At 37.1% G+C, this 23,228-nt stretch overlaps 1 protein-coding gene across 1 annotated transcript in view; it reads left to right on the forward strand.

Moving 5' to 3' along the window:
• Positions 1 to 23,228, forward strand: part of Tat (Tyrosine aminotransferase) — a 48,564-nt gene that overhangs the window by 19,749 nt on the left and 5,587 nt on the right. Inside the window, exons 4-7 of the mRNA XM_076799157.1 lie at positions 8,663 to 8,821; positions 15,955 to 16,146; positions 18,635 to 18,717; positions 22,289 to 22,358. Of these exons, the coding sequence (XP_076655272.1) occupies positions 8,663 to 8,821; positions 15,955 to 16,146; positions 18,635 to 18,717; positions 22,289 to 22,358 (504 nt within the window). The remainder of the gene's footprint in view (positions 1 to 8,662; positions 8,822 to 15,954; positions 16,147 to 18,634; positions 18,718 to 22,288; positions 22,359 to 23,228) is intronic.

The raw sequence follows: 23,228 nt of genomic DNA on the forward strand, positions 1-23,228 counted from the left end.
GAGAGAGAGAGAGAGAGCTCTTTAAAAGCCAAGACTTCATAATTCACAATAAGGTAGAGTGACTACGTTACCGACAAAATTAGGCGAAAGATGGTTTACATGCCTCAACTTTTCGTCCTTATAAGAGAATATTTCTCGCTGGTAAAGGGCTCATTCGAAAGAGGAAGGTTCAATCTAGCGCGTGATGGTCATGAGCTGACGACAAAAATTGACGATGTGCATGCCGTGGAATCCAAGCATTTTTATGCCATTGGATGAGTTTTCTGGATGAAATCGAGAGTAGCGGGCTGCGAAATGAAGCCAAAAACTTGAAGCACGTTTCTGGCGTCAGAATTCGTGATATCGATAATAGAGAGCAAAAAATGTGACAAGTTTCGTCACAGACTTAAGACCTGTCGGATCAAGACCAAGACGGATCTTAAGTCAGTGGCTGAAGGCTGTGAACAGAAATTATACAGCAGTTACCGACCTGCTGACTCTGAAAAAGTCACATGACTACCCTTTGCCATTAAGATGATTGTACCAAATCTTTTATCAGTGTTATGAGATATGAGCTATCAAAGCCTCCATCAGGTTTTCATATGTAAACCTGCAATGTTTTTATATCTATCTTTTAAGGGATACTGAGACAAATTCGGAAAGCATCATAACAAATATTTTTTCTGAATCTAAAAAGACTAAAGAAAACTCTTAGTTGGAACAATTTTGCATGATTCTATTAAAGAGGAATAGCAAGCTAAACTGTTACTTGATCTGTCGCGTACTGTTTGTAAATATTCTGTTCTGTATCTTGAAGCACATTATGCAATGGCAGCACGTCAAGTACTCGATAGGAAGTTTCCTAGATGTTGGATCGGTCGTGGCAGAGTAGTCGATTGGCCAGGTCGCTCTCCCGATCTTACTCCGTTAGATTTCTTTTTATGGGGTACAATGACGGAAAAAGTTTATAAAAAAACCTCCAACAACGGCGAAAGATATGCGACAGAAAGTCATAGAAAGAACTAAGCATTCATTTCTTAATCGTTTACGCGTCTGCATTGCTGTTAGTGTGAACCATTTTGTGCATCGATTCGATTAAGGTAACTGATATTGTTTCAACATTTCTTTGGTTTAAATGAAGAAGATATACTTTTTATGGTGCTTGCTGAATTCGTCTCAGTATCTCCTAGAAGCTGGGTGTAAAAAAATGATAAGTTTATCTATAAAAACCTGAACGTGACCTTGATAACTCTGGAAGAAAAGGGTTCACAACAAAGGTACAATTATCTTAAAGCTCTCCTTGAACCATGTCATTTCAAATAAAAAAATTTTCGATCTAAATTCTGGCAGCAGAATAATTTAAGCTGATCACGCTTCGTGGTCCATCCTGTATACTGTAAGAAAAAAATTTAATTTTGTGTGTTAAAGTGATGCAGCTAGTAACTTTTCAAAAATAATAAGCCGATATTTTTGATAAGTTGCACAGCGATGTTAACATGTGTGACTCACAAGGTTATAAATGTATAGAAAATATTGTATACAATTCATTACATAGAAAAAGAACGTATCAGTATATTGTATACAATCGGCGACACTGAACATACACACCTTTAAGGAGCTGTGTCTCTGTCCTTTTCTACGTTCGGCAATGTATCAGAGAATGGTGGCTTTCTAACTTAAAGGACGACAAGACCCGTGCTGCTGACATATAACGCGGATTCACTATACCTCGCAATTCTCACGTACTTTCACGTTGTGTACTCTCTCGTTGTTTCTATATAACGGACTGACTCGCATTCCCTACTCTCGAGATCACCTCAATCAGTCACTGAATATATATTCATTTGTATTGTGACTTTTAGAATGTCTTCTAACAGTCGAAACAAACATACCGACGATTACGTGATCACCTGTATCTAATTCCATCTCAATATTCTGGCCCTCTATTTGTATTTTTTTTTATCGCACGCTCTCATGCTGTGTATTTCTTCCACTTTATTAAGGCATCGTAACGAATCGACTTTTCTCCGCTGGAAGTTTCTCATCTGGTATTCGTTCAATTGCATGTAAGCCCTCTCTCGTGGACCTGCATATCCTGGCCAGGTGCCCTATTTTTCTGCATTTATTGCACTCCGTGTTGCGGTGCGGCACAGCTTTAATATTCAAGCTGAAAAGTATTCAACAATGTAGCACAAACTTAGCACAACTCAGCACAACTATTGAAATTATTTAATTCTCAAAGTGGAGGGGGGGGGGGGACCTAACATCTAGGAGGTCCACATAATTGTATCTTTGAGATTTGCAATGCAAAAATTTGTCCCGTTATGTAGGTTATTTCATGAATCAACTCTTCATCTGCCTCTTTAAGGAAGCGGAAACGACTCGGATTTTCCTAAACAACGCATATTTGGTTTCTAGCATTTCTTGCTTGAAGGGCCCGGTATAGCCACGTGACTTTTTCAGTGTCAGCAGATCGGTAACTGCTGTATGATTTTCATTCACAGCCTTCAGCCACTGACTTAAGATCCGTCTTGGTCTTGATCCGACGGATCTTAAGTCTGTAACTGAACTTTTTGAAGTTTTTGGCTTTATTTCGCAGAGAATCAAGACTCAATAGCTCAATTTGTAGCTGGAGATGTTTTCTAGCGCGCGCTACTCTCGATTTCATCCCGAAAACTCATCCAATGGCATAAAAATGCTTGGATTTCACGGCATGCACACCGTCAATTTTTGGCCTACTTCTAACGCTTATATTACCATATATCTGCATAATCTCGTCAGCTCATGACCAGTGCGCGCTAGATTGAACTTTCCTCTTTCGAATGAAGCCCTTTCCAGCGAAGCCCTTTTCCAGTAAAACCATCTTTCGCCTAATTCTGTCGGTAACGTTGTCACTCTACTTTATCGCGGGCCCTTAAGTCGAAGTGGAATAAAAAGCGATACTAAAACACCTAAATCCTCTATGAGTCCCTTATTTTTCTGCTTGTAACGATTGAAACTGCCACAGTCATCGTAGCTCCATTTAAACATAGCAACAAGTTCGGTTAACGCGTTGTCAATATTAAAATGAGCTACACTAAAATTTTCACACATGGATACTCGATTTAGTGTTATATCAATCAGTGCTTGAAGTTCAACTTCAGCCATAAACTCGACAACTAGTATCTCTGATGATGTTGGATAACCAGGAAAACACCGTTTCTTGGCTTTCAAAATTTCTTTATACGATGGATAAAGCTCCACACCTTCCTCTCTCGCTCCCTTTCGTAATTGCATGTACTGGTCCGTAGCGAGCTTGAATGAGGTCATTACACCCAGTGTTTCATCAGGGGTGTAAGAGACCGTTGATTTTTTATTGACTCCCGATATGCAGGTTTTCTTTTTATGATAGTTGTTTTTCTGGGCAATACTACTATTATTTTTATTACGAATATTGCGTCTCCTTTGCCCGCTCTTCGTAGTTCTAGTTCGGATGCGAAACAAAAATCTTGAAGAGACCTTTCTTCTATTTTTCCCCTTTTGATTTTCGACAGGCTTACGAAAAATTTTTTCACTGGACGTCCCATCGAAGATGCCGAAGTACTGAAGGAAGGAAAATGAATATTCATAATTTTTATATTACCATGTAACCACCCTCGATGTTCAGTGAATAATCGGGAAAATATCCGGTTACATTACAGCCACTTTTCTCTTCCCTTGATTAAAAATGTCTTGACTGATCTGGAACCAAAAATGTAGCACTTTTTTTATACAAACCTGTAGATTTTGACGAGAAAACTAAAACTGTAAGTTTTAAAGCTCGGAGTTCACTTGTTTAAAAATTATACGCGTGTAAATTTGAGCGATTTCAAGCGTTTTTGACAGGTAAGGGCGTCGAAACGTCTAATTTTGAAAGGCTTTAAAACTTCAAACAACACCTGTGAACATTTTTATTTCTGAAAATAAATGTAATATTTGCTTTTCCCATTTCGCATTTTTCGTCTTATTTCTGTTTTCCGTTTACATCTTCACTTTTATTTCTGGATGAAACAAAATACAACTTGCATATCCAAACAAATTTTGTTTATACTACACGATCGCACAAAACATTGTGCAAAAGAAAACATCTGTACCTCGTTTCATTCCCACAGAATTAATTCCAAACAGATTCCTCTTTACTTTTTAGTAATTTCACTGTCTAGTGAAGTGTCTGAGAGTACTTGATCTAAAGAACTATACCGTCGAAACAGTTCGTCTAACGTTTAACGCAACTAAATACGTTGACGATTGCGGTTTCAATTTTACAGATGCTTCGGGTAGAATTGGTTCGGTGTGTAACCAGGTGCATGTAGGAAATCGTTCATTTGCAGAGACGCTGATTCTCCTGTATGCACTTGTTCCCTGGTTGTGTGTGCGCGCGCGAATGAACACTCTGTATGCATGCACTATGACGATATCTAGTTAAACCGCCAGTTGATCGAGCTCTCGATGAAGTTCGCAGGGAAAATCCGATTTCCCTCGACGATCAGCCACGAACTGGAAAGTATTTGTTCCCTCGTAAAGAAGAAATACCGTCAGTTAATCGTCGAGTGAGTTGTGTATCTATGCTTCAACGGAACGACCGCATGCAATAAAATTGCTAAAGAGGTTTTAATCATTTTCGCACCGAAACGTTCACTTTGTTTCAACGCCTCACTTACCAGCAATTTTCTAACAGTCTTATTAAAGTCATACATCAACAGCTGAGAATTTCTCAATAAATTGTTCAAAAGCGGTAGCAACATCATTTATAACTAAACAGATTTTTAGAGTTAATATAATGTAACAGCTTCGTCTGAAATTATTGTTTAAAGAAACAATTAAAAAGCCTATTAACCCCATGTCCCATGATTTATTTTACCTTTTTCGCAAATGAAGCTTTAAACCAAAATAAATGTTATGTTTTTTTTCGATTTATTTCTATATTTAAAGTTACAATTGGCAGGGGTGGTACCCACAGGCATGAGGTGGTTTTACTTGAAAAATAAATAAAAGAAAGAATAACATTTTTTCGGTTGACGCTGCATTTTCGAAAAAATTGAGTTACAAAATTTGGCGGTCACGCGACCTGCTGAACAGGAGTCGGCTGGAGCGTCTGATCATGACCAATCAATTCTACTTCTTGCGAATAATGGGGCACACGAATTCGTAGAACTTGCAGACTCGTTTTCGTCAAAAACAAAATGTCAACCGAAGAAATGTTATTCGTTTTCTTTTTAAATAGTTTTACTCTTAGAATTACCTCATGCCGGCTTGTACTACCCGCCCTGAGACACCGTGTATGTATAACATAAGTCACCTAAAGACACATAAATAACCTCTCTAGTTTTGCAGGTAGGAGAAACGAGGTACAAAAGAAATGTTTGATGCCAAAGTTGTTGGGTTTCAAATGGAGAAATATGCATTATGTGAATTGAATATGACTATACAATTCAAGCATTGTTACCTAAAGATGCTCGGTGTTGACGCACTGGCAATGCGGGGCCTAAGAGTAATTATTAAATACCAAAATAGAACTGATACCGGTCTATTAGGTTGAATTGATTCGAAAGGGAACTTTAGCCCGATCTCATTAAAATTAACTCTTAACCATTTTGTTACGAGCGTCGACTATAGTTGTCATCAACGCTACGACCTGTGCATGCGAGCGCCGACTATAGTCGGCATCGACGCTATGACCTGTGTATAGGAGCGCCGACTATAGTTGGCATCGACGCTATAAACTGTGTAGAGGAGCGCGGACTATAGCTGGCATCGACGCTATGACCTGTGTACACGAGCGCCGACTATAGTTGGCATCAAGGCTATGACCTGTGTATAGGAGCGCCGACTATAGCTGGCATCGATGCGACGATCTGTGTATACGAGCGCCGACTATAGTCGGTAAAAAGATTCTACTGTACCTCTAGAGTACCTCTTGATTCGTTATGTAACACTTGAAAAAGTTGACATACAAGAGAATGCCTAGGTGGCGTTGAAAGACGTAAGTGTGAACATCGAAGACTACCGACGTGCAGTGTGCACACTTTTCGGCGCGGTGCACTTTGGTCCAGATTGAGGATTTAGCTGTTCACAAAGATTTTAACATTTCAAGATTTCAAGATTTTCAAGACTTAAAGCCACAGCAAAGGAGGTCGTTGAATTCGTTTCGACGTCAACTATAGCATTATTAAGTAAAAAATATATTGCGACAATTAAAAAATCAAGGCGACATTAATTATTTATGTAAAAACATTTTTTAAATTTTTTATATTGAACTTTATAAAAGAGTAATTACTGATTAATTTTTGTTTAAAACATTTTCTTGTCAGAGTACCGGAAATGCCCGAAAAATTGCGATAACATGTGAATAATTAATGATATTTAGTATATTATTGAAACAAATTGTGATGTTTAAAATCTGTCTTGGCAGGTGTATTTCTTATAAAAAGACACACAATTTTTCCATGTACACCATTTTCCTATCTGCAGTAGTTTCCAAAATATTCGTGGAAAATGTTTTTTACCCTCGACTTTCAGGTTTTGACCTTAGCTGTTACCAGGTTTTGAAATATCAATATAATCTTTAATTCTGTAGATAATGTGTTTTTTATCTTAAATTGCGATTATTTGGCCATCTTATCTTAAAAGAATTATATGACAACCTTAAGAACCTCTTAACGCTGCGCGCAGTTCCGGTCACAGAAGTGCTTTAAACAATAATAACTTTTGTACCGGGACCGAATGGGATGTGAAGCTTGCATGAGTGTATAGAGAAAAATGTACTGAAAAGAATGCACTTTGATGCAATGCGGAACTATATGGAACTCAAAAGTTATCCTTTACCAATGATAGAAAACTTTGGAGATCCTCTTTAGTTTACTAAGCATTGTTGTTTCAATAAATTATAAATATTAAATCTTAGTACACAAGATATACTCTCAATATAGATAAATACTATTCATTTGAAACAAAAATGGACATATAATATTAAATAGATTCTCCAGGATATCAATAAGAAATGAGGTAATTTTTTCGGAGAAAAATAGGATTCATAAAGTGTTGGTTTTTAAATGCTTGTTCTAATCACAATTTTTAATAAATCTCGTTAATTTCACCATTTTCGAATGTCATGGACATTTAAGAAGCAACATACATTCGATAAACATCGATATAAACAAGCTAATTCCTCGATATGGACCACAATGGAGTGCCCCGTTCAGTGACATTACACCGGCGGACTGCCATGCCATAAAGAAAGGGTTAAGAATGTGACACGATGTGACCCTACACGTGACTGCACACATACTAACCGAAGAGAGTGAAAATGCAAAGGTTTATGCAATATCTTCAAAATGAATGGGGTGGTCTGTTCATAATTTGAGATCACATAGGGAAACAGTCTAGTTTTTTACGTTTCCAATTCAATCAGGCCGCAGTTCGGTCCTTGTTAAAAGGGTTAAACGGAAACGATCCAGGAAAGATTCCAGTGAGAAAGTTGAACAGAATCTATTCTCCGTACGTAACAATTGTATACTATCTTATTGTAATATATTGTATGTAAACAATAGTGATATATTACATTGTATATTGTATACAAAAGCATTTAATAATACTATTCACTATTTCATACGAGATCTGTTAACTCAAGTTACCAAACTATATTTGCATTAATAATACATTGTTGTAAATCATTATGTATGACGTTAGAATTTACTATTAGTTTAAATTAATTTGAAACATACATAATCCACATAAACACGATGTTGTATATGTGCACGGAAAACAACATATGTATTTATGAATACGCTGTTAAACATAAATGTCTGGAACACACATTTCTAACCAGGTGCTATTTATTGGTTCATCTGCTTTCCATAAAAATCTGCATTTGCATAAATATCCACTCTCTAATAATTATCCTGGCTCATACAGCAGCTATTTTTTTTATAGAGGACGCTCAAATATATATTAGCACATCATTATCTCCGCTGTTGTTTAAATATGAGGAAACTGTATTGATCAAAGTTTTCGGTGTAAGAGGACTACAATATGGAAATAACAGTTTTTTTTGTAGGTGAAAGATTCTCGGAGATTTTCGGAGGTTTTCTCTATAAAAAAAAATTATTAACTTATGTAAATCGAAAAATTAATAATTTAAAAGATACTTCAACTTTAATTTTGTTGAATTTAATTGTGTTGATTGATAAACACGAAAATATGGTAAATAAGATCTACAGAATTAAGAAGAAATTAAAGTTGAAAGATCTCTTAAATTAATAATTTTCCGACATATAGAGGTTAATACTTTTTTTTTATATAATAACGAGCTGCATCGAACATTGCGTAGAAAAGTATGCAGCTTTCACCTCAAAAAAAAAACTATTATTGCCATATAGTAGTCCTCCTTATACTAAAAAACTTTGGTTAATAAAGTTTTTTCGTATTTTAATATGTGCTGGACCACTGCGCAACTGTATTCGTAGTTGATGCATAATAATTAACGTCCTTTGGAAGAAATAAGCCGCTATGTTATATATAAATAAAAGCAAAAACGTACCGATTAATCCTATTTTATTAAAATTCTGGTTGGTGTTAATTAAAGTAATAGTTCTATTATTTGTGAATATCTGTGTTAAAATTTGTATTTGGAAAGCTTAAATTTTCTTTTTCTTTGTATTTGAAGGACGTAATCCTTTGCAGCGGATGTTCTTGCGCGTTGGATCTCTGCATAACAGCTTTGGCACGGGAAGGCCAGAATATCCTGATACCACGACCTGGATTTTCGATCTATCGAACACTGGCAGAAGGTCTCGGGATCACCGTAAAATCATACGATTTACGTGTAAGTACAAACATATGCTGCAAGAAATTTACACACGGAATTCCGGAGCCTAGTTCTCACAGAGCTGCGGTACAATGTTCCCGTTCAAACTATACTTGTATGAAACAATTTCGAATGTGTTTTATTATTTTAAGCACGGACCAAAAGAACAGTTATTCTAAAATTTTCTACGATCAAAATCATTACTAAAAAGTTGATTATTATTGAAATTTAAGATAATCTACACAAAATATAAAAATTCGAAAAAGAAAATGATTAAAAAATATCGATTTTTATACTTTCTGGTTACAAATAACAGTCATTAGTGTAAAAAAAAAAATGGATCCTCCTCGATAACTGTTATCGATGAAGAAAAACTGTTTCGATTGCTCAAAGCAGTTATCAATGAGAGAAGTTCATTTCGATTGTTAATAACAGTTATCAATGAGAGAAATTTATTTCGATCGCTCATAACGGTTATTGATGATCGAATTTCTTTTCACTTGTTCACAATAATTATTGTTTGAGAAAATTCATTTCAGTTGGGTCATCTGAAATCTCATTGCCTCATCTGTTCATCACGTACTAATTCCACTTCTTAAGAACGCTAGGCACGCGAATTTGACGGATTTTTAAAGTAAATTTTCTCGAAAACGATGAGTCTTATTTTTTCATGTAAAATTATCCCCTCCACGTTCATACCATTTTGGGACACACTGTAGACATATGAAATAAAATAGTTTACAGAACTTTGAAGATGTTCTTTAAGAAAAAGGTTGACTGTGACCTATAGTTGCTTTAAGACTTCGCGATGAGTACTATAGGATGCAATAAAAAATTTTTTACCTGGACATAGTCGGTGAAGATCAATTTTGCTCCAATCATTTTTAACACATCTTCGTCGAGGGGTTAATAACAATTTGCATTCTTATGAATCATTTTGCAAACCTGTATTTTTTACAAATATCCATTCAACATGTTGCTGAAACTCACCTCTAAAACGGATGTCCATTACTTTCATGACACACAGTACACATATATGTATGCAGAATATATGTTCATTAGTATTACGTCTAAACTACAAAAATCTTTTAAAAGTATCTGGTATATTCATGATTTAAATATAATAACTAGACAGCGGATCTTTATGCAAAATAAAAATTTTGTAACTGAATTGCAACAGACTCGAGTAAAATAGAAAATTTTCTTTCTTAGTATGTTTAATAGATTGAAAATAATTTTTAAGAGATTGATTCCAATGTTTTTACTGTTGTAGATTACACCTACACATTTTCATCACAAATGCATAAAATCCACTGTCTATAATAGTTATAACAAATAACTATAACAAAAAAAAGTTCATAGAACGCTCAGTTAATATTTGTTTCCATTGTTCTATAGTGACAAAAATCAAAATCTACAAGTGATGAGTAAAATTTTCGAAACGTTATAACAAGCGTTTAACAATAACATGAATCCTACTCAAACAACTCTATGAAAAACGATGAACTAACTTAAAAAGTTAATCCTCTGGTTTCGAAAAAGATTGCAAGTAGCCTCTCCAGAAGTGTAACAACCTCTACCAATACTTGTCTTGCAGTTTCGTAATTCTTTCGGCGAACAAAGTGTTCCGATTTAAACCTTGCAAATTGTTAAACCGAGGTAAGAATAAGTTCCTTTTTCGTTTTGTCTCTCACTTTGCTCCCCGGTAGAAGTTTTAATGTCGCCTCTGTTCTCAAGACACCGCGGACTGTTTTAGTTCGGAACAGTAATTAAAACCACAGTGTCGTAGCTTTCCTTGCCTACAAGAGAGTGGGTTATAATCTACAGGTTGACACTGTAAATACGATACTGCTTTACATTCTATGTTTTCTTTGCGTTTCAATCACCCTGTAAAGATCACATGCATAAAATCACGAGACACTTATAGAATACATAAAAAAATCCGCTCGTGTATCGCAAACTCATGTTTCCGTACACGAAAACCTTGACCTTGATAAATCCGTTCAAGGACAATTTTGCACGTAACTTTTCAAACAGATCTCCCTCGATCCAAAAGTAGAAAATCCAGTTGTGATAGTCTTTGCACATAACTTTGGTACACACTGTACACCGCAACATGAATTATTTTAGACTCGAGCCCAAAATACATTTGCTATTTTTAGTAATATTAGGAAATTTCGAATTGTACGGACAAAAAGATATGGTTTTACGAAATAAATATTGTAATGAAGTAGCCGTTTTGCAGATTGTTGGAATTCAACGATACCATACCGTCTTAGATATAAGGGTTTAGTGTCAAGAGGCGGTTTTTCCCAACGACGCAAAGCCCCAGACTAGGAGGGGGCACGAAATCAGGGCCCCCCATTAGAAGTTAGCCCCCCATTTTCAGAGTTATGTAAGTTTAACAGTTGTGCTGAATTGTGCTAAATTTGTGCTACATTGTGCTCGAATATTTACACTGTAATATCAAAAATGCGATAAAAAATAGAAAAAAACCATTTTTAGAGTAGCCTTCCACATTTAATTTTTTGCAATTTTCTTAATTGTGCTAAGTTGCGTTAATTAGTGCTGACATTGTGCAAAAGTATTACTTAAAAAAAAATAACTAGAACAAAAGTTATGATAAATAATAGTTTTGGACATGCTAGTAATTTTTAAGTCAGTATGAGTTATCCAAATACCATATAATTGCATATCTGAGTTGTGATAGCATAGTTCAAGTCAGCACAACTGCCAAATTCCCCAGCTTAACGATATCAAGGGCACTCTATCACACGATATCAAGCTCTTGTCCAAAGCCCTTCCCGCTTGGATTCTATAGCCATAGAATAGGCTAGGCTAGCAAAACTCAGATATGCAATTATATGCTATTTGATTAACTGATACTATCTTAAAAATTACTTGCATGTTCAAGACTATCATTTGCCATAACTTTTTTCCTAGTTATTTTATTGAAGTGATATTTTAGTACGATGTTAGCACAATGTTAGCACAACTTAGCATAACTTATTGTTAGCGCAATTGACAAAATTGCACAAAGATTAAAAGTGGGGAGCCACTCTAAAAATTGTATTTTTCTATTTTTTATCGTATTTTTGATATTACAGTGTAAGTATTCGAGCACAATGTAGCACAAACTTAGCACAGTTCAGCACAACTGTTGAAATTACGTAATTCTGAATGTGGGGGGCTAACTTCTAGGAGGCGAAGCTAGGACCGTCTTCACTCCGCTGAAAGCAGCTAGCCTGAGCACATCGCATCCTTGTAGATTCTCACATGAAGTCGTCAGTCATCTTACATATAGATTCACTATTGTTGTTTGCTCATTAAATACAGGATTCCCCGAAACACTGTGTCGCCTAATAGAACAGCATACGCATATAAAGACTTTTCCAACACAGATAACACTGTCCAACACCAAAAAATTTTGCAATACCTGTTGGGTGATTCTTATACACTTTGTCATCCTAAAACCGAATCTGAAAGTAGAATTGCTCCATCACGCAACGTTTTCGAAAAATTTTGGTTTTTATAGAAATGCCCGATTTTGATACGAAACGACGTGTTACGCAAAAACTAAACACGCGAGAAAGTGCAAATTTGAGTCAAGAGATAGAGGGGACTCTCCTCTACATTTTCATATAGTCAATTATATTTTTATGTACTTCCTAATAGTTGTAAATGGTTGTTAAAGTTTGAAAATGTGCCGACGCGGGTACTTTGTACGCTCTATTTTTGTATTTATGTTAAAAATCCTTTATCTAGCAGGAATTTACTATACAGGAATGCATTCTACAGACATTTCTGGTAAAGAAACCATTCACGAAAAGTATTTGGTTCCCTTAATGTACGAGAAGGATCAGAAAATGTTAATTGACAGCGTGTGCGCGACGCGTTCGCGCCAGACGGCCATTGCAGCCTTTTCGCGACTCGCCAGGGCCGTCGCTATGCGTAGTCGACGTTGGTACCACTCAAGTATGTCTTTGCTTACTATGCTTAATTAAATACATTTTTTTTTTGTCTTTTTGAGTGCCAATCATTACAAAAGATTATAAAAATACGAGTTATATTCACATTTCATTGTGGAAATGCTTAATAAAGAAAATTGACCGCAGCAATGCGGTGACTGGAAAATTTTATTTTCAGTAATTGTTGTCTTATCTTTATAATTGTAATACCAATGGACATTCAAGATTCTTCCGATTAAAATAAGTCCAAACACTATGTAAATGGGACTATTTTTATCGATTTTATTGATCGAAGTACATAATTAAGACATAGATCGCTCTATATTAAATCGATAAAATCTCGCGGAAGTGTATAAATCAGCCGCACTGTTTTTGTTATATTCATGACGAAATTATTTTAAAATCAAAACAAGGAATACCATTCCAGCATTAATCTTTCATCAAGATATTTCAACAATGGAAAAACGTTACAAAGGAAAAGACTTATGTGCGGATGCTTGCTGATTACTGCTGGACACTTATTATTGAAAATCGGGATACCAGGAACAAACGTCAAGCAAGGCGGAAACATTTTTAATTTGTTTACATCAGAAATAGGTAAGTTTTTGTATTCAATTTTCTTTATTAAGCATTTCCACAATGAAATGTGAATATAACTCGTATTTTTATAATCTTTTGTAATGATTGGCACCCAAAAAGACAAAAAAAAATGTATTTAATTAAGCATAGTAAGCAAAGACATACTTGAGTGGTACCAACGTCGACTACGCATAGCGACGGCCCTGGCGAGTCGCGAAAAGGCTGCAATGGCCGTCTGGCGCGAACGCGTCGCGCACACGCTGTCAATTAACATTTTCTGATCCTTCTCGTACATTAAGGGAACCAAATACTTTTCGTGAATGGTTTCTTTACCAGAAATGTCTGCAGAATGCATTCCTGTATAGTAAATTCCTGCTAGATAAAGGATTTTTAACATAAATACAAAAATAGAGCGTACAAAGTACCCGCGTCGGCACATTTTCAAACTTTAACAACCATTTACAACTATTAGGAAGTAAATAAAAATATAATTGACTATATGAAAATGTAGAGGAGAGTCACCTCTATCTCTTGACTCAAATTTGCACTTTCTCGCGTGTTTACTTTTTGCGTAACACGTCGTTTCGTATCAAAATCAGGCATTTTTACAAAAACCAAAATTTTTTGAAAACGTTGCGTGATGGAGCAATTCTACTTTCAGATTCGGTTTTAGGATGACAAAGTGTATAAGAATCACCCAACAGGTATTGCAAAACTCGAAAAAAGTTTAATTTTGTTGGACACTGTAATCAATGTTTTTGCAAATAAGGTGTCGTACTTTCATCAACCCTCTATTAAAAATTGACGTTATCGTAATATTTATTTGCTTGACAATTTAACAAAGAATAACTTACGTCTCCTAAATCTAACGGAGTTTGGAGTATAAGATACTAACACAGCAAAGTTCGTCACAGATACGATGAGGAAGATCGTCTTGTTCGAAGGTAGAAGGGAGAGGAAGTTTTATATTTATTAATTTTTAAGAATTTTGTCACAATAAGTTCCCAAATAAAGTTGCGAGAATGTAGTTTGACGTTCGCCGCACTGAATTAGTATTCCGTAGGATGTTTCGCAATATCGTAATCAATCTGTAAAAAATCGTATTGTAATCGGATTCTTTTCGTAGACAGCATGAAAAATAAATCCTATGCCAACGTACTTACAACTGTTGACTACAGAGCTGGGTAAACTAGTATTTAAAATAGTAAATAATCCTATTTATTTCAAAGTATGCGCACAATATTGAAACTAAAATATTTTATTCGTTGCAGAAGTTTTTAAAACAGTATTTGAAACTAGTATTTTATTTAAAAAATAATGAAAATACTTGGATTTCGTTGAGAACTATCTTATTTATTTTTGTATTCAATACATGTATGAGTATAAAAACACTGTTTCCTAATGGCAAGATACATTTAATATTGATATTATTTAACAACGAACCTCAATAGGGAATCTGCTGCGTATATTATAATGGTTATACGCAAATCAGTAATAAGTAGACTACGGATTTTGTGCATTTATGCCAAAAATTAGAAAATGAAACACAGAATACAGAAAACAAAAGAAGATTTTTAGAGATCGATTATATTATTTACAACTTACTAAAATTCTTAAGAGAAGAAGTGTAGTTTTATGCAGTTCCCGTTTCTTGCAATTGATGCAGACAATTTTTATTTTGCATGTACATACTTCTTCAGAATATTAAAACGATACAAGAAAACATTCAAAATTTATTAGAAATCCCTTTTAGCACCATTATCTGAAACTTGTTTCTTAATGTCTTTTAATAACTCGACGATAGAAACTTTTAAATTTTAAATCAAAGGATGAGTTTGAAAAACCGCATTACTTATATTTTATGTCAAAGTATTACAATAAAATATTTTATTTTGTGTTTCAGGTTGTTACAGTGGAAATATTTTATTTTGCGGTTTAGATTGTCAAAATAAAAATATTTTATTTTTTAAATTAGATATCGTATTTAAAACTATTTTTTTAAGCCTCACAAAATCTAAAATTTAAAATGTTAAATAGAATTTGAAATATTTATTTCGCCAAATATTACTCACCTCTGACAATGGACTGACCACATACATTAATGTATTATTACATAACATATCTTACTTACAATCTTAAAATTATACTTAAATAATTAATCCTTTACTCTTACCAATAAGCATTAAAGAAATATTTACATACATAAATCTACAAGCTTACAATTAGTATCGTCTCTGTATGTTAACTTCGATTTTATAAAAATAGCATCGTCGGAGATCATCGAATTTGTCCTTCTGATTTCAATGTTCAACACTGAAAATAGGTTGTCTTATTTTTAAAAAGTTGTTAATTCTAAAATACGGGAAAATATGATTTTGTTAGAAAAAAACCCATATCGTTGAAATGTTTGTCCCTCCTAAATAAATATTTTTGATTTGAGAAATGTTCTCGCGTAATTTACAGACCGTCTGAGATATTTTATATTATAATTAAAGATAATTCATCTTAACTATAAACTATAGAATGTTATTTACGATGAATATACTACAAACACCAGGGTAGCATAATTATGGTTTTATTAATAAAGTGATTATTAACTTTCAGCCTGAGCTTAACTGGGAGATTGACCTAGATGATTTGGAATCCCGAATTGACGAATCGACAGCGGCCATCATTATAAACAATCCTTCCAATCCGTGCGGATCTGTATTCAGCCGGGATCATATACTTGACATTCTCGACGTGGCCGCTCGTTACTATGTCCCAATTATAGCTGACGAAATTTACGAATACATGGTACGTGTTCAATAATTATGTTTTACAATACGTAATAAAACATTTTGTTTTTCATGAAAACTAGTGCACACAGTGGCGCAGAAACTGGAAACGCGCAGAATTCTATTATTTTGTGGATACTGTCTCTCTTTCTCCCGTTTTCCCGTTCTCCCTCTCTTTCCCCCTTCCTCTCTGTCTCTTGCCACTACCCCTTCTCTCGCTCGCTGCATTTATCCCTTCTTCCCTGTATCCACTTAACTCTTCCCTCACTCCCACTCTCCCTCTCTCCTTCTCTCCCTTTCTCCTTCTCTCTCTCTCTCTCTCTCTCTCTCTCTCTCTCTCTCTCTCTCTCTCTCTCTCTCTCTCTCTCTCTCTCTCTCTCTCTCTCTCTCTCCTTAATAGAACTAATTTAGGTCCAACAAAAGTCAGGGATCCCGAATTTGGTGCTATGGTTAGTTTGGACAATCTCAGACTTGGTTTCCGGGATCTGGGAGTGCCTAAGCTCGGGCTTCCAAACTACTAAACCTATACTAAAGAAGTACAGAGGTCCACAAGCTTGCGCCTATGTCTATACGGTTCGTCATGGTCTTGATCTCTTAGTCCTGATAGCTGGAAACTTTGTCGTCGAATTTAGACATCAAGGGCCCGGTCTTCGTAGATTCGCGATAAGGTAGAGTGACTACGTTACCGACAAAAAATGGTTTTACGTGCCTCAACTTTTCGACCTTATATGAGAATATTTTTTGCTGGGAAAGGGCTCATTCGAAAGAGGAAGGTTTAATCTAGCGCGCGCTGGTCATGAGCTGACGAGATTATGCAGATATTTGGTAATATAAGCGTTAGAAGTAGGCCAAAAATTGACGGTGTGCATGCCGTGGAATCCAAGCATTTTTATGCCATCGGACGAGTTTGCTGAATGAAATCGAGTGTAGCGTGCGCTAGAAAATAGCTCCAGTTACAAATTCAGCTATATTTTGTCTTGATTCTCTGCGAAATAAAGCCAAAAACTTGAAGTACGTTTCTAGCGTCAGAATTCATAATATCGATAATACACAGCAAAAAATGTGACAAGTTTAGTCACAGACTTAAGACCCGTCGGATCAAGACCAAGACGTATCTTAAGTCTGTGTCTGAAGGCCGTGAATGGAAATTATACAGCAGTTACCGACCTGCTGACTCTGAAAAAGTCACGTGACTATCCCGGGCGTTTAATGGAGATTGTGGGGTTTTTTTTCTGTTCTGTATTCCGTAAACCTAGATCGTGGTCTTGTGTTGTTTCTAGTAGAACCCTCAAGTTGGTATAATTTGAATTCCTTAGACCTTAAACAGGGATCATAACACGAACATTTAGTGAACGTTTGAAAGTAGACGAGACACCGAGGACAGAATTCTGCCCGTTCCACCGTTTATCATATCTCAAAACCGCGCTAAAACGAATGTACAATTTTGTTCCGCTGTAAATCGATGGCTCAGGACCGCTCCCGACGTATTCCGGAGCAGGGTACCCTATGCGGATCTACTTTGTTCCCGAGTGGGCCGGGAGTGAATAGGGAGAATGTGCCGGAGGCTGGAATGTGGCGGCACACTACAAAGTGGTCGGCCGAGCAGCGATATCTTTCGTTGAAACAGGATAGTATATAGCATACCCTCTCGTTCTGACACTAAGCCAGGCTTGGGCAACTTCTTCCCCGCCGTCGCTTCACAACCCCCACTAACAGTATGCAGGTTCCTCCACGACTGGCCACTTCATATTACCCTAATGTGCTTTCATCTTTTTTGGAGACAATCCCCTACATAGGTTCCTAGCACCCCTCCTCCATCTCCAACACTCCATAGGAGCATGTAGGGGGGAGGGGGGTCTTAGGAATGGTAAGAGAACCCGATATGGCTCGCGATCCACCAGTTGCCCAGGCCTTCACTAAGCGGTGTCGAGCGGACAACTTCAAAAGAGGAAAAGGGAATACCGATTTTCTTATTGCAAAACAAACATCGTCGTCTTACAGCGAAACAAACTGTATAGCGATACTGGCGGGACTTTAAGTGGTCGGTAAGAGTAATCGTTGAATTATACAATTATACAATTAATCGTACTACGTATAGCATCTCTTATTACGATGATTCACACTTGACTAAATAGTACAATCTTATATTGAAAGACAGATAACATAAACAAGAGATCAATAGAGGACAATATTGTTTTCAAAAGTGTACGTGCTAGTACAACTGGAAAACATCAACGATTTGCGTCAAAGAATTTTACACAATACTGTGCTCCCCTCCCCCCTCTTTCCCCCTCGAAATCCTTGGACACGTATTTTACACTTTTTTAACATCTTTCATACTTTTCGAGATATTCGGCTGGAAAGTTTTCAAATTAACACCCTGTATAGTTATTTCTATGTACATAATACTACCAATGTCATGTTCTTTTTTTATTTGTTATTTGTGCCCACCAAGTATGTTGACACACTTCGTATTATAATAAGTTTTCGTTTTTTGTTTCTACTAGGTTTTCCCAGGACAGAGTTTTTACTCCTTAGCGTCTTTGTCAAGCGAAGTTCCTATATTGTCGTGCAGTGGTCTAACGAAGAGGTATGTCACGATTGATTAGACTACATCGGCATAAACTTCTTACATTAAACTTTTACATATTTCATTTTATCCGTTGGCCGTATCTTCCACAAATACAGTACCGGACAAAAGTGTTCGAACACTTTATATGAGGCCGGCAAAGGGTTATTACCCTAGGAATATGGTTTCAATTTATTAGTTAGGTACGCGGTCGAACCTGATGCGAAATCAGGGAGCAACTAGGATGATATAGTTTTCGTGGACGAACCCATTGCAAAATTTGGGAGCCACTGGGTAGAAGAAATCTTTGTTGGACCATGGTGGAGCGCGAAGGAAGCTGATGCAAAATCAGGGGGTCGCTAGAATAGATAGTAGGCCTCGTAAGTAATATAATTTCATTGACACAATCCGAGCGGTAAGATTGTACAGTGAATTCTAGATATACGTCAGCAACACTATTCTTTGATGTAGTGCCGAACGTAGAAAAGGACAGCGAAGCTCGAGTGGCCTAGGTTGCCGAGGAGTGTTAACATAACACGGGTCGGGTATAACAAAACTTCATTATTTTCCACTATTTTTTATGGGACTTTCACCAACGTATTCGTGGAATTTTTCTAGTGAAAATGGTACCAAATATGATATAATTCCGATTATATTTACTTATGTAATAGACGATAAAAAACGGACGGTAAAAAAATTTGTTTGAATGCAGTTTTCTGTAAATATCAAATTTAAAGTATATTTCGACAGCAGTACTTAAGAAATTTACAGTTACTGTGTAACGGTTGCGACTCGCTTGCGTGAGGCGTGAGCGAGGCGCGCGTGCCCTCCCCTGGATTCTCTCAGCGGCCAGGGTCATTGGAGAGGGCGAAGGTGTTTACGAAATAAATTAACTAAGGTTTAATGAGAATAACTAAGGAAGTTTTATTCTTGCAGACCGGGTCTCCTGGTCGGGCTCTCGGCCGACCTACGGCACAAACGAGGGTAGACGACCCGATATAAATCTAATACGCGGAGCAACGATGTTCGGTGACGATGGGTACGCGGAGCGACGGTGCTCTGTGACGGCGGATACGCGGGGCGGACCGGCCTCGCGACGATGGAATACCGCAGAAAGACCGGGGCGCGCTGGTACGACGGAATGTACGGAACGGCGTCTCTCGCGGACGGCGGGATCGCGGGGCGAGCGGAACTCGCTTTACGGCGGAACGCGGAACGTCGGGATAGCGCGAAACAACGGAGACGGGGCGTGTCGATTTACCACGGAGCGAGCCGGTCTCGTTATACCGGATAGCGCGGGCGAGGTAGACTCGTCGTATTCGCTCGGACGGGATCGGTTTCTCGGGCTGCGGATGGAATTTGCAGGAACCACCGCGGCTCAGCGATCGTGATAGTGAATTAGACGTTCTCTGCGTGTGCTGAGCTCGCGGGGCGCGGTTCGGCTCGTTACCGGATCGGTGGGACGGCTCGCTTGATGCCCCCGGCCAACCGCGGTGCGAGATCGCACGTAACGGACGTAGACCCAGAAACGTACGGCTCGACACCGGCGTCGTCGCTCGCTATCGGGAGTAGCCCGCAGGGGCGAGTTTCGAACGCTGCGGCGGTCGACCGACGTCTAAGCGCACGAGACGCGAAGCACGGTCGCGGATCGGAGAACGAAGTCGCAGGAATCGGGAAACGAATCTCGAGGATGGGGGGGGGGGGAGCCGGAGTGTCGCGGCGTCGTTATACTGACAAGCACTGCCGACGAGCGACTGCCACCTACCTCTGGGCTTACTCGCGGTCTTGACTTTCCTTACACGGGACGTAAACCCTCGTGTGCGTACGGCCAATCCCGGCGTTTACACGCACACACTCGGTAGTAGACCGTAGCACGTATGTTTTCACGCTGCTGCGAGAAGTCCGGAGCTCGGAGAAGGTTCCCCGGGAGCTGCTCCAGGCCAACTCCGGTTCTAGCGGGTTTCGGCGCGATCTTTATAGGCAGAGCGCGGACCTCGCGAAATGTTCGCGAAGCCTCGGCGCCCGCGGATTGGTCCCCGCTCGGGCCTGACTCGCGGATTGGTTCGCCGCTGGTTCTCGACGGTGATTGGTGCGGGCCTGGTCCACGATCGTGGACTCGTGACGAAACGTAGTAGACGTTTCGTTGCAACTGTTAGTTTGTGTACATGAAAATTATCAATATATGTGCATGTCTTATTTTGTATATTTATACAAAAAAGATACGAATGTTTAAATATTAATTTTATTAATAAATATTGTTGCAATGTTATAAATAAATTTGATATTCATCATTTTCATCTACACAAATTAAAAATAAATGTAAAATTCTTAAGTACTGCACTTCCCGCCCTAAGGCACGTGTTCCGTCAATTAAAATCAGCAGAATTCGCTGTAGTGACTGTCCAAAAAGTAGGAAATAATATCAGCATGATAAAAAAATTTTTTGGAGTCGCTAAAACTCCTTTTGAGAAACATGTTTTTAATGCAAAACGAATCTACTTGCTAAATTTCAGCTCAATCGGATTTGGCCGGTTTTCTGAACTATCGCCAAAAAAGAAAAAATAAGGTTGTATTAGATATAAGTTACTCTACTCGTATGCAAAGTTTCACAATTTTTTGAATATACAGGTTCAGTAACTTCCCTTGTTAGATCTAAAAAAATGGCGTATTTTAAATTTTCATGATAGCCACAGATAGAAAAGTTAAAATCGTGGCCTTCATTTTTTTCTTCGCAATTTCGACTAATAGCAATTTTTAAAAAGTTTTTGTATACATTATCTAGTAAACCAATCCTTCTAACATCTCAAAAATTCTTAAGTCGTTTGGTCTGATTTTTAAAAAGTTATTCGTTTTTAAAGGGTGTTCGAATACCTTTGTCCGGTATTTTAATTATCCAAAGACAGGGAAATCCATAGTTCCGTTTGTAATAGCGGAAGGATAAAAATAATTAACGAAAACCATTGATTACTGAAGCTGGAACCACTAATTCAATTAATTTCTAAAATGTTCGACACACATATTTTAGTTTTAAATAGTATTGAAATGATGTGAAAGTAATATTCAGCTGACAAATAAATTGGCAATCGAATAAAAATATTGTTTCATTTCATACAGTGTCATAACATTGATAGCTGGGTTGCGAATACATACAAACTTACGTTGTAATGGATTAATTTGCAAAGAGCAAAAATTACATGAAAAATGTTATGTTTAAAATTGTTTTCTGTTTATTGCTGTTTGTACGTACCATAAATCCATGAAATTCTCTGTTTATTCGGTAACCACTGAAAGGACTCAATGTAAACGTATTAATCCGCCTACGCTCGATTCGTACTAAATTCTCAACAAATTCCCATTTTCGTCTGATTGTATCGCATGCACGACGAACTCACTTTTAAATACACAATTTAGAACACTTTAATCCGTTTTGCTAACAAATCCTACTAAACGATCTGTTAACTCGTTCTCCATTTTCTCATGGATTTTTCATCGAGTTGTGGTTCAATCATCGTTATCACTCGCCAAACGGTCGCGCTACAACGGTGTTTCCGTTTCATTGAATTGTAAACGAAGAATCCCGGCGATGTTGCAGATTTTTAGTACCAGGTTGGCGTATGGGCTGGATAATCATCCATGATCGTCAAAACATTCTAGAGAAAGAGGTGGGTAACGAAATGGCAAGTTATATACATACCTACGCAACAGCTTGAAAATAATTGCTTCTTCGCTCGTATTGTGTCTGTAACGAGGACGGCTCTCGTCAGTCCCGCGTCCCGCGAGCCTCGTGCTTCTCCACGATTGGATTAAATTCCGTTGATTAAACTTTATCTCATCATTAAGGTTCCGTACCGTTCTTGGCACCGTTCGCTGTGTTCTTATCTATTCTTCGGCATGAATTTTAATAAAAAAAGAAAAAGGATTTAGTAAAGAACGGACGGAAACGACGAATCCAGGAGGGGTTGTTGCGAAATGTAAGAACCCAAATTTTGTTTCGCGTAAACCCTACGTTCACAAGCTTATTCTAACCAGTGATGGGCAAGAACCATTTCAAAAAATATTCGAATGACAATTACGTTACCAACTTGTAATTTATTTTTTTCAAATGCGAAATACTTGCATATTTAGATATTGTAATCGATTGTTATGCATTACAAAATATTTCTGTTAAACATATAAATCAATTGACATTTTAGCATTTTGTATTTAATTATGAGCTCTCCTGTTTGCTGTAGCCTTAATAAAATAATAATAATCATAATAAAAATAATAACTTAATGTTGTTACTAATAACGTAATGAATTTTATTTACGTTTATATTATTGTAGAAATACAAAATTTTCGGGACACCCTGTGTACAAAGCGTTCCAATTTTTCTCGCCTAGATAGCGTCATTCTATGAGTTTGTAAATTCTTCTACAATTTTTCACTTTTATGTATGGAATAGCTTAACATACAAATAAAATATATCAGATACAAAAAGGAGTAGTCGGATAGGGAGGTCAAAAATGCCCTGAAACCAAATTGAGTTTACA

The sequence above is a fragment of the Halictus rubicundus genome, chromosome 13 (genome assembly GCF_050948215.1).
Source record: "Halictus rubicundus isolate RS-2024b chromosome 13, iyHalRubi1_principal, whole genome shotgun sequence".
Classification (NCBI taxonomy): Eukaryota; Metazoa; Arthropoda; class Insecta; order Hymenoptera; family Halictidae; genus Halictus; species Halictus rubicundus.